This window comes from Lentinus tigrinus (genome assembly GCF_003813185.1).
Source record: "Lentinus tigrinus ALCF2SS1-7 unplaced genomic scaffold L226scaffold_12, whole genome shotgun sequence".
NCBI classification, from domain to species: Eukaryota; Fungi; Basidiomycota; class Agaricomycetes; order Polyporales; family Polyporaceae; genus Lentinus; species Lentinus tigrinus.
Window position 1 is genome coordinate 132,964 of NW_027137921.1, and position 11,167 is coordinate 144,130.

General features: G+C 56.6%; 3 protein-coding genes across 3 annotated transcripts; 2 read left to right on the forward strand and 1 right to left on the reverse strand.

The window, feature by feature from the left end:
* Positions 1 to 5,373: 5,373 nt before the first annotated feature.
* L226DRAFT_534959 (uncharacterized protein) lies at positions 5,374 to 7,492 on the forward strand. Its single transcript, XM_067680795.1, has 5 exons — positions 5,374 to 5,702; positions 5,779 to 5,949; positions 6,017 to 6,136; positions 6,189 to 6,391; positions 6,466 to 7,492. The coding sequence occupies exons 1-5, from the start codon at positions 5,628 to 5,630 to the stop codon at positions 7,292 to 7,294; spliced, it is 1,398 nt and encodes a 465-aa protein (XP_067535310.1). The 5' UTR covers positions 5,374 to 5,627; the 3' UTR covers positions 7,295 to 7,492.
* On the reverse strand, positions 7,423 to 9,887 carry L226DRAFT_613002 (transcription factor Tfb2). Its single transcript, XM_067686460.1, has 15 exons — positions 9,871 to 9,887; positions 9,591 to 9,809; positions 9,427 to 9,531; positions 9,289 to 9,376; positions 9,210 to 9,238; positions 9,058 to 9,157; positions 8,901 to 9,007; positions 8,749 to 8,851; positions 8,626 to 8,694; positions 8,485 to 8,568; positions 8,270 to 8,420; positions 8,084 to 8,214; positions 7,986 to 8,033; positions 7,841 to 7,919; positions 7,423 to 7,769 (listed from the first exon to the last, which is right to left on the reverse strand). Exons 2-15 carry the CDS (start codon positions 9,755 to 9,757, stop codon positions 7,591 to 7,593), a joined length of 1,440 nt encoding a protein of 479 aa, XP_067535311.1. The 5' UTR covers positions 9,758 to 9,809; positions 9,871 to 9,887; the 3' UTR covers positions 7,423 to 7,590.
* A 604-nt stretch (positions 9,888 to 10,491) lies between these two features.
* On the forward strand, positions 10,492 to 11,049 carry L226DRAFT_534962 (uncharacterized protein). The gene is made up of 3 exons (XM_067680796.1): positions 10,492 to 10,742; positions 10,795 to 10,829; positions 10,887 to 11,049. The coding sequence occupies exons 1-3, from the start codon at positions 10,668 to 10,670 to the stop codon at positions 11,020 to 11,022; spliced, it is 246 nt and encodes an 81-aa protein (XP_067535312.1). The 5' UTR covers positions 10,492 to 10,667; the 3' UTR covers positions 11,023 to 11,049.
* Positions 11,050 to 11,167: the final 118 nt, after the last annotated feature.

Genomic DNA, 11,167 nt, shown 5'->3' on the forward strand with positions numbered 1-11,167 from the left:
GTTTTCGTGCTCCGCAGGCTCTGTGCTCTCTGCCCTCGCTTCCTACATCCCTATTCACCGTACACCCTTCGTTTTAGTATGTGTCTCACATGGATGTAGCACCAGCTGTGTATCTAGATTATTTGCTACCTGCAATCGCACCTGGCGTACTGTCGATTTGTACGCCTTCCCCGCTTCTCCCGCGTTCGCCGTACGGATCCAACAACTGCATGCGACATTGCACGCGTCGCCGCTGCCCGGGTGCCTATGACCTAAGGCTTGCGTACGCTGGCTGACTATGGGGGACGAACCTTGGCTGCTTCGCTATTCAGACACAGGGAAAACAGTTCTAAGCATCTCATCTGTGAGAGCGCAGCGTCATAGAGCTCCAGGGCTGCTCATGTGCGTGTTCCGGATTACCAAGAAACTGGAGCTTGTCGCGAGCAAGTCCAGCCGGTAGCTTGATTTTTCCTTGTACAGGCGTGGGCAAGAAGCAGACTGGATGAGGAGAGCTGCCTCCCAATCGCGGTGGATGTGAGAGTAAGAAGACAGTCGCAGTTCGACGTTCGCGACAGCAAGCCTCGAAACCACGTCCAGGCTGCTTCGCGGCTCCCACACTCGCACGCAGCAGTTCAGCCACTGTCTGCCGGCCGCCGCCTTCGGTCCGGTCGCTAAGTTTGTTAGGCGCCAGAGTTGGACACTGCAGAACCACCATCATGCGCACCCTGGGCCTCAACACGTCGACATTGACATCAATGCGTCCTGGCACGCGAACGCCAACTGCAGCCTAAAGCTTTCTGCCAACTTGTGTGGTGCCCGCCCCGCTGACACTCCCTGACATCGCGTGTTTGGGTCCACGCCGATGTACCCCAGGCATGCCTTCCAGCCATCACGCATGCCTCCCCTGGATACCGTGGCGAACTTCGCGCATGCAGTGGTGAGCCTTTCTGCTCTTGTGCTGGCTTGTATGCACTGCCTGATGTGGACAAAATGAAGGTCTGGGGGCGTCTCTGCCATTTAGGCACAGACGCGCATCGACGCACGAGCGACGATGCTGCGAGGCGTCTCTTCCTCGTCCTCAAGTACTGGGAGGGTCGGCCTGGGATGCATTGGCGCATCATTAACGATGTCCAAGAGGGCTACCGATGCAGAGCCACAAGATCCGTGCAAGCTGCCCCGCTCAAATGACAGCTTTTTGACCCTGAGTGGAGAGGCCACCCGGGGGTGTCGGAGACAGAATCTTGGAGCGTCGACGTCTACGGATGCCCTGTATTTCGGCCGATGCGAAGAGACGGCGGAATAGATGCCTCCCCGGTAGTTCCGGCCTAAAGTTTAGGGGGTACGCAAGCACGCCAGGGTGCCACCGTATACGCTTCCAGAAGGGACACTTGGACTCCACGAAACGCTGCACTTCAGGGAGCTGGGGAAGGCTGCGGTCACGGAGACCCAGCGGAGACCTGGGCGGGCACTTCTGTTGCAATTGGGTTCGCTGTCACGGTCCATGCGCCCGCGATTTCCCGCTGTCCTCGCTAGAGTTTTCGGCTCCCCGGCGGTCCTTTGCATGGCGGCCAACACCGGATAATATCCCTTCGTCGCAGCATTTCGCCAATCTGAGCTTCATCTTCGCCTTCTCGCTTGGACCGCAACGACAATGACTATTGACTGCGATTGTTCTTACCGGACCTCATGCTTCGTCTTGATGCCGGTGAGCACGTTGCCGCCGCACGGCGTGCGACGTGGGTGTGCTTCGCCTCCGTCTAGGATCCTGCGTTCCGGTATGCGACGACGGCAAGACACTTCGCAGATGAGCTCGTCGGAAAAGGTGTGAGGACGCGTCGAGAGCAGGGGGCCCATCGCCGGTGAGTTTTCATTTCGTCCGCACTCCGCTCGTTCTTATGATCGATTGCTGGACAAGTTACCGCGATCCCGCTTTCAACCTCGACTCATTCATCACAAGTTTGAATGCCGCCCTGGACGTCCGTTCGAGTACATTCAGTATCCATACTAGCGACCTGAGGAACGTCCTCGAAGCTTTACAACGATGCCCAGTGACACGAGCATCTAGTCTCTTGTGCCGTTCGTCCGCCGCGCCAATGCGCGGGAGTCGCGATGTTCGCACCCTTCGATCTGCTTTTTTCCGCCATCGGACTTCGGCATCCTCTCACCTACACACCGGCCACCCGGTCGAAGACACCCTCGTGGGTTCCTCTCTCTTCTCTGCCCCGCTGGCGTGAACCCGCCCTGGCAGTGTTTTTCCACTCCACCCGACCAGCCTCCGTTCGTCGGCGACTGTCGTAACGGTTCTACGATCTCCTATATCGGTAGCATCGATCAGGGAGGGCGCGATACGCGTGTTCAAGAATCAAGGTCACCTTCTGCCTGCGCATCCTACAAGCTCGGCACTTGAGGTGGGGTTGGGAATGCCGACGTGGGGCTACTTGCTTGCCTTGCGCAGTGCTACGTCACCACCCTTCTCCCGCGACTTCACCACGGCCCGACGAGAGAAATCCCTGATCGATGGCGGTCCAATGCCTGCAGCCAATCTCGCTGCGATCTCGCACCCAGCACGACACGCAGCGTGGCCGGTAGCGCACTCGTCACCAAGCGGGCCAGGTTCTGGAAGGGACGAATATTCCTCGAGCAGAGCGAATTAGGAGACAAGCTCGCTTTGTTGACAAGCCGTGGCGGAGGAGGGCCTTTGTTCTCCGTGAGCATTACCTAAAGTCCCTCTTACGATTACTAAACCGAGGGAAAGCTGCCTATAGCGTGCTTGGGCTTCGTGGCGTGGTCCTTCAAGACTCGAGTATCCGCTACCCAGCCGTGCGGGCTTCAAAGAATATCCGGGCACATGCGCAGACATTCTTCGGTGGAGGGACGGAGCTAAGAGGCTTGGTCAAGCAGCAGCTTATCGTGCTTCGAAGTACGTCGTACCTTTTCTTCTCTTCTCCGTCTCCCACTTGGGTAATGCACGGCTGCTCAGGGACCTGTTCGCACAAGAGGCCCTTGGCAGTGGGTGCTTTTCTCGTGTCCCACCACCGCGAACCGTTGTTTAGAACATGGCAGGAATGAGATGCAATGCCAGTCGTAGTGTCGCTCCCGCGAACTGGTTCTTGTCTCGGGCCCATTCTCGTGAACGACGTGATGCTGCCTGCCCATCTTCGACCCGCGTGTCTCGCGGGATGCGCACTGTCAGTGTCAGGTTGCGACGGGACACCCCCTGAGCTAGTTTAATGGCTAAATTGCTGCTGTCTGCTCGCCTTTGCGACCTTTTCGGAGCCTGGACCACCAATTACCCATGAGGTTGACGGACGGCGAGCCCGAGATCGCTGTGAGCGATGAATGACAGTGTTGATGGACCAAACTTTATTCAATGCGTGCCTTGTGCTTGCAGCCCATCTCGTCTTGCGGTACGGCGACCGTACTGTTTCCCGCCGAAGAGGTAGAGGTAGAGGTCTTGCCGATCGTACAGTACATGGGGGCGTGGTTTCCTGCTTCCTTATCTGACGAGTACTCGGGTTTCAGCGAGAGTCTATGGCACAATGGCTCATGTGATGAGGCAAAAGCAGTGTGTCATCAGCGGTCACCTCGGGAAGGCAGTACCCATCTCGGGAGCATATTGGTTCCGCGAAGCGTTAGGTTAGTAAAGAAGGCAGGCCCGGTCACTTGTGGCACGTTGATTTTCGTCTGGCGCCGCTGGAGTGCACCCGGGCCTAGTCAATCTATCTTTTTCTGCCCTTGGTTCTCCTCGACTGCCAACAGCGACCGTGGCCCACAAGGTCGCGTTCCAGACCCAGACAGGCTCTTGGCAACGGACTGGCAGTGCTTGCTGCCATTAGAGCCGCATGCCCCGAGAGATGTCTTCGAACGGCGGACTGCCCCGGACGCGATGCTTTCGGGAGTTCTGTAACCTGAATGTTTCCAGATTTCTGTCGAAGACTCGGGCTAACCCGAGACCCTGCAGCGTGGTGATACCATCGTCGCGTCCCTGAGTGTGGAGTGCTGCCAGCCAATGGCACCTCTATGTAAGGGACTCGTGTCGCGCTCCAATGCCTCCGTCGGGCATCTTAGCACGTAACAGCCGGCGTGTTAGCTTCCGGTGCGCACTCATTTCTGTCGAGCTTTCACTTCCAGCTGAGGCGCCGACCTGATCGTATTCGCAGGTTCTGGCCCCGCGGCCACCGACGGAACCGCATCACGGCACACGGCGTACTGTGTAGAGTGGCGAAGGTTGCTACAACCAATGGATCGTCCGGTGCGCGGGCAGGTGGGAAACGGGGCAAGCACGGCGAGCACTATGCTGATCAGTGCGGAACAGCTTTGAAACGCTGCGGAAGACGCGGGGTTGGGCAAGCAGATGACTCCTGCGGGCAGGAAGTGGCAGCCTAGGCGTCGTTCGAGGCGACTCGCTAGACGGGTCTCGCCGCCGGTGTGCGGCGAAGGAGCCGAGTAGGCAGGAAGGTCCGGTGTTCAACGTACCCTGCCGCAGACGAGGCGGAGGCGGGAGAGGGCAGCTGCGATGCTCTTTGGAGGACTTCGCGGAGTTCGAAAGCCCGTTGCCGGAGATCCTCTACTAGGTGAGTGACCGATTACGTCGATCGACCAGCGTCGAGAACCGGGAGGAGGGAACAGTGTGTGAGCCGGCGGAGCGAGTGCGCGGAAGCACTTGAGGCATGGAAATGGTTTTGCGGAGTTGGGTTCGGAGGTGAGAACAAAGTTCTCTTATCAGTGAATCGATGGGACGCAGGGATCGCGAGGGCGAGGCTGTCACGCCATTGCGGGGAGCGAGTGCAAGAGGCAAATACTATGCTATAGTGCCTGTCTCTCCGCACTCGCGACACAGGGTCGGTCATTTTTAGGACCCATGATCCTGTGCCCTGCCATCGGCGCCACGCCCACATCACCCGTCCGGTCTATGACATGACTGTATTCAGCCAGTAGCTCGCAAAGTTCATATTGCATGAGAGGGGTAGGAGCAGAGCAGCTTCTGTTCGGGAATTGTGGGACGACGAAGCCTCCATGTGTCTTTACGGCAACCTCTTGGACCAGTCCTGTCCAATGAGCGACGTGCCCCCAAGCCCAGCCTAGGGAGCTATCGAGGGCCGACCGACCGAGCGGACTCCCGTGCGTAGGTTGTAGCGAAACACTCCGGCTCTGTCGCACTGGAACTTGCCGCCACGCGTCCGACATGCCATGTCACTGAGCTTGGCGCATGAGAGTACCAGGCAAACCTAAGCTAGTTAGACATCATAGAGCAATATGATGAGGTCTCGAATATACTGGGAATTATGTCTGCAGGCACCACCATACGCCTGGGACGGATGTGCCGCGGAGCCAGAGCAAGGCCAATTCCATCTGAGCGGCGCTTTCAGATGAGATCGGCGCACCCATCTCGCGTCGTGCTGGCCCAGTTTGGCGCTCTGGGAGCGTGTCCCTCGCGAACCATACGCAGTCCTATCCGATGGTTCTCTGCATGGCCGAATTTTGATCAATGTTATTCTCACTTCGCACTGTCACTTCCGAAGCATTTCGTGACGGCGAGGAGGCCGCCATATAACTAGGGAGCGTCCACCGCAGTCTGCCTCCAACCTTCGGCCTCTAGCACCCCCTCCCTCCAACTCTCCTAGCGAGGCCTCAACGCCACCAACACAATGGCCATGTCTGCAGACACCCAATTATTCGAAGGCTTCGTCGACACTACAATGGATGCTCTCCGCCTCATCGAAGTTCGTCGTTTTCGTTCGCATTTCCGCACGATCATCGGTCCATATTCACACCGGGCTCTCTTCGACCCGCTTGTAGGCCGCTCGTCGGGGGATGATACCGAGAGTCACCCGAAGGCTTAACGACTTCGAACGCCGCACGATGGTCAAGAGCGGAGCAGTCTTCATCTTCAGCGTAGAGGAGAGCGGTATCAAGCGGTGGACAGAGGGCTTGGCCTGGTCGCAATCCCGTATCTCAGGAAACTTCCTGGTACGTGTCTTCCTCCACTGAGGCCGTATGCTGTAGCCCGTATTCATGGCTCGCTTCGTCACGTCAGCTCTACCGGGAGGTCGCGGATCGAAGTACACGCACCACACACCAGCTCGCGGACCTCCCATACCGCGGGCATCTTCCGGAACCCTCACTCAGCTACAAGCCACGCGGACTGGTGAAGAAAGTGCGTTTGTTCACCCGTCTCCCGAGGTTCTGTCCGTGCTGACGGTCAGCAGACGATCACGGTCAAGATTGACGGGTCAGACTATCACCTCATCTCCTACTACACACAAGAGGATCTCGCCGCAGGTCTCTTGCGGAGGCCAACAAGTCACCTAGATCTAATGGCGATCGAAATACCTCCCGAGCTCACGCGGTCGACGAATTTTCGCTACCCGCCAAATCTCGAAGAAGCCCATGACACGGCCACTTCCCATGGGTGAGTCGTTCGCGCAGATCCTAACCAAGACGGCCTCTCCCTCTGACAATTACGTTGGTGGTGACGTTGAGCAGTGACAGAGATGCGATGGATAATCAAGTGATGCACTCACCTGGACTGTCTCCATCATCCCCCGGACTCGCGGGTAGCATACCACCCTCACCCATAGGCGAGGATGCCTCTGGAATTGCGCATGGAGCCTTCGCACGTCATGCCGGTGACCCGTCTGGGTACTACTACCACAGCCAGAGTCGCTTGACTTCTCTTGAGACAGGCCTGACGAGTCCGCCCCCTCAGGGGCATTCACCCGTCTCGGCGATGGCGGGGATTCCCACCAACACGCGCGCGCATCCGTATGCCCGCAGAGGCAATGGCACCTCTCCGTCATCATGGCAGTCCTCCGTCCACGCGCCATACGATCCACTTGCTGCGCCGTCAAATGCGACGGCGATGTATTCTAGTCCCACATACTCGACCCACACTCACCTCACCTCCGCTTACGATCAACGGCGCGACAGCTGGGCCTCACTGCCCGCACTACACCAGACTCTGCAACACGAAGCCCATCGAGGGGTGTCAGACGGAAGCTCCGATGGGAGTAGTCCCGCGGTGCTGTCGTGGTCTCCCACAGGGTCCCCTATTCCTGGGCAATCGCTCGCATCGGCCCCTGCCGTCACCTTCTCCGCGGCGGCGAACTTGCCGGCAGGTCGGGGGCGCGACCATTTCCGCGTCCGCTCATACCCCTCCATGCAGTGGCAGTATGAGCAAGCAGGTGTCCTGCCGCATTCGAACGCGGTCCACCATCACTCCCTTCCATACGCACTAGAACGGGGGGCCTCGGCTGCGAACACAGCAGGCTTTCACAGATACGGCGGCGGAGAAGCGGCACATTCCGACCGCTAGTATTACCGGAGGACGTAAACGGACATGGGTTTCGGACACGCACCGGAATGGACTATTTGGCTTCTCCAGCGGGCTCGGAGAGTTGTGTCTTCACTGCGCATCCTTGTACAGCTTACAATACTGATGTTGGGAACATGCTTCGAGGGAGCGGTTGTCTGACCAAGCAGCGGCGACACCGTTCATAATATGATCTGTATGGTATCTTCTCTGGAAGCATGTGACGGCTGTGATGCGTCAACTCAGCAACATGCGACGTGAACAAGGTAGGAAAGGTCGGGCGGCGTCGGATGTCAAGCCTATGCGTTCCCAGCTGCCGAGCGTCGCTCGATGAACCCTCGAATGTTGGCGTGCCCCTCAACGCTGCCGAAGAAACACCGCCGAGAGGCGTTCTCCCATAAGACGACATCGAGTTGCTTCGCGTAGTTGAGGACGTATTCGTAGTCTGCCTGGGAAGCGAAGGCGGTATACAAATATCCTGCCGACGGTCAGGGGATCAGACCTCGCGCGTTTGATGACGTCGATGAGTTTAAGTGGCAGCGCGCTCACCTTCTTGGGATTTTACTCGGTTTTTCTCAAGCTCCCAGAGACGGATCTGGTCTTGAACCGTGACTGGAAGAAGGGGTTTCTGCGCCGGGAAGAAGACATTGAAGCAACGGTCCGGTTAAAGTCGGATGTGGGGTGAGACACTTACATTCTTGCGCATTTGGGGATGGGCATGCGTTATCAGATAACTGATGACCTTGACGGACGTCGGTAAGTCTCTCTCGCACGCGCGTCCAAGGCACATACCTGGTCAGCGGTGATACCGTTCGTAAGCGCCTTCTTGACGCTCTCGCGCGTTATTTGCCCGACCACAAGGTTGGGGAACCGGGACTTCAATGTGACGAACAGGTTCAACACAGCAATTTGTAATGGGTTGTCTGCGAGCACATGATGCCTTCAGTGCGGCGATGAGGAATGAGGGTACAGACATACCCGTGTAAGCGTAGAGGCGATAGTTGGTCTCGAGCACTATGAACCCCTGAGCCTGTGAACCGTTCCCCGTCCCCGTAGACGTGGGAAGCGGCGGCGACGACGAGGTCAACGTAGTTGCGAGTCTGGTGGGACTGAATCTTCTCGACGTCGCCTTCGGGGAAAAGGTGGGATGTGATGTCAAGTTATCAGCGGCGAACATGTCATTGGACACTTACCGTCCGCTGCTTGATGAGGCCATAATCCCGGAGATCTTCGAGCATTGCCTTCTGTGTAGCGCTCAAGTTTTCCATAGAATAGTCCTGCTCACATCCCGTCACCTATCCTTTCAGGGTGCATCAGCGGACATGCTGACACACCTTGCCAAGCTCCGTCGTAGATAACATTAGCAGAAAGCTGAGGACCTCGACTAGGTCCATTTGCCGTTCCTGATGGAGACAATGCGCTGAATATCTCGTCATGGGATTGAGCAAAAGGACTACCTCCGCCATCTGAAGGTATTGCAGAAGCAACTCCCATAGCTGTTCGTGCGGAGGGTGCAATAGGAACTGGAACCCGGCGGATGTGATCTGCAACGTATTGCCGCTACGAACGCTCAATCTTCACTGATATTCACTGCGAGCACGGCACTCACTGCACATTTGCCATGAGGCGGCTTCTCTGTAGCAGGTATAGAACACCCTGCGATGGTCTGGCCGGAAATTGGCCGGTCCCCGACGAAACCATATAGTAGAGTATCGTCTAAGTGGGGAAGGTTAGTTGCCGCTGCGGCAAAGAATGCGCCGATGTACCTCCCAGCGTTCGAGTGCATATGCATCGAGGGCTTCTATATCCGGTGGCGGGTGTTTGTCATCGTTCTCGGAGAGGACACCAAAACTCCCGCTTGAGCCGCTATAGCGATAATAGGTCAGTGACGATCGTACAGAAGACACAAACCACACACCCGCCCGTTATTGCTTGACGCATGCTCGACTTGAAGATAGAAGTCAGGAGGAGAAGCGTGACCCCTGCTGCCCACTTACCTTGAAAGTTGGATTGAGAGCATGCTTCACCGGAGATTGAGGAAGGATGTGCAGCCGCGCAAGTGTTGCTAATGCGTCATGATACGGCCTACAGTGATTCAGCGTGCGTGTGAGACCTCTGGGTATCTCGGCGCTTGCCTTTTCCCTTCTCGTGTCACCCACGCTGCCATTGTGGACGCAGGAACCGGCATCTCGAGCCATAGGAGGTTCATGACCAGTTGTCGTTCTAGAGGCCGGAGCAACCTGAGAGCGCGACGTCACTACTGCTGCGTATGGGTGATCAGATGGGAAAGGCCAATAACCGGAAAATAGATAGGCACGAAGAAGGCTTCTGGTATAGTCGCGTCAACGTATTCTGAGACTGGGACTGTAGGAACGCCACAAGACGATGCGAGCTGTCTTCGCCACTGATGTTGGTGCTCTTGGATGGTTCTCCAGCCGGCTTGATGCGAATAGACGGACCAGCCATAGTAGGAGCTCAGGCAGCGTAGGATGCAGATCGGGTTCCTGTATATCTAGGACTATCATCAAGGTGCAACCAAATGTCAGCATAGAGCTACGTCGCTGCTAGCCACCACTCACTGTGGTGGTAAACCACGACAAACCGGGACGTACGCGCCAGGCGCCCATGGTCTTCCCGGTTACGCGTCACACCGTGTGAACTTTATGCTTATACAGGCCCGGAAGACTACGGTGGACGCATACGCGTCCTATTCCCTTTGTTCTCTGTACTAGTACTACGTCGGTTTGAACGGTCAACTGGTCATAACGGAGTTTTTCAAGATCGCAACATGTCGAATATCTCAGTGCATAATGCCGCGTTGAACCGTATGTCCCCGCAAAACCCACCATAGTTGTGGTGGCGTATGCTCACATAGACGCTATCCACAGGACAACTCGGTATGGTGCGGTCGCTAGTTACACAAGATCCGAAGCTTGTGAACACCACGGACGATGTACGGACTCTTTCCGCATGTGAGATCCGGGATTTCACTGTCTTGCATCTTCTCCAGGACGGACGGACACCGCTACACTGGGCTGCATCCTCAGGCTCGGTGGACATTGTCCGGTATTTGATTGATCAAAAGGCCGACATCAACAAGGGCGACAGCCTAGGATGGACGCCTCTCCACATTGCATGCGAGTCACGTCTCCTGCGTCGCCTCACACGCGTCTCTCATGTTCTACAGGCAGCGGCGGGTTCGAAGAAGTGGTCAAAGAACTGATCGGTGCAGGTGCAGAAGTGAACGCAAAGAACGATAAGGGTTTGACTCCCCTGTTTGTCACAAATTCGCAAACTTTCATTTTCGCAACTTGGACTGATGTGGAGCTTTTGACAGGCACTATGCAGCCTCTAAGGCACGCGTCGAGGTACCGCGATGTTAGTCCAAATCGAGTTTTCACTCATGATATACATTCAGATCGGCAAGCTGTTGATCTCAAGAGGGGCCGACGTACGCACTTCAGCCCTACCCCTCTTCGATCTACTAACGGTTCTTGGTTCAGATCAACGCGAAGGACAGAGCCAATCAAACGCCACTGTAGGCTTTTGCTACGCAACGACATATGTAGCTGGGTAGTAACGGTATACATTGCAGGCATAGGGCAGCGACGACAGGATCAACTGGCTTCATCAACATCTTACTCAAGCCTCCCGAAGGGTCTCCCAAGACCCGCCTCAACACCGCAGATCGTGTTGGTGCGCTCAAGGTCCCGCTCAACGTAATACTTTAGACATTGACAGATCCGGATGACAGGCAACACACCCCTACATCTTGCTATGGAATCTGCACATGCGGAGGCGGCCTGTCTTCTCATTGAGGCTGGAGCCGACCGAGAGCGCGTATGTGTTAATGCTTGCCTTCTCTTTCCGGTGCTC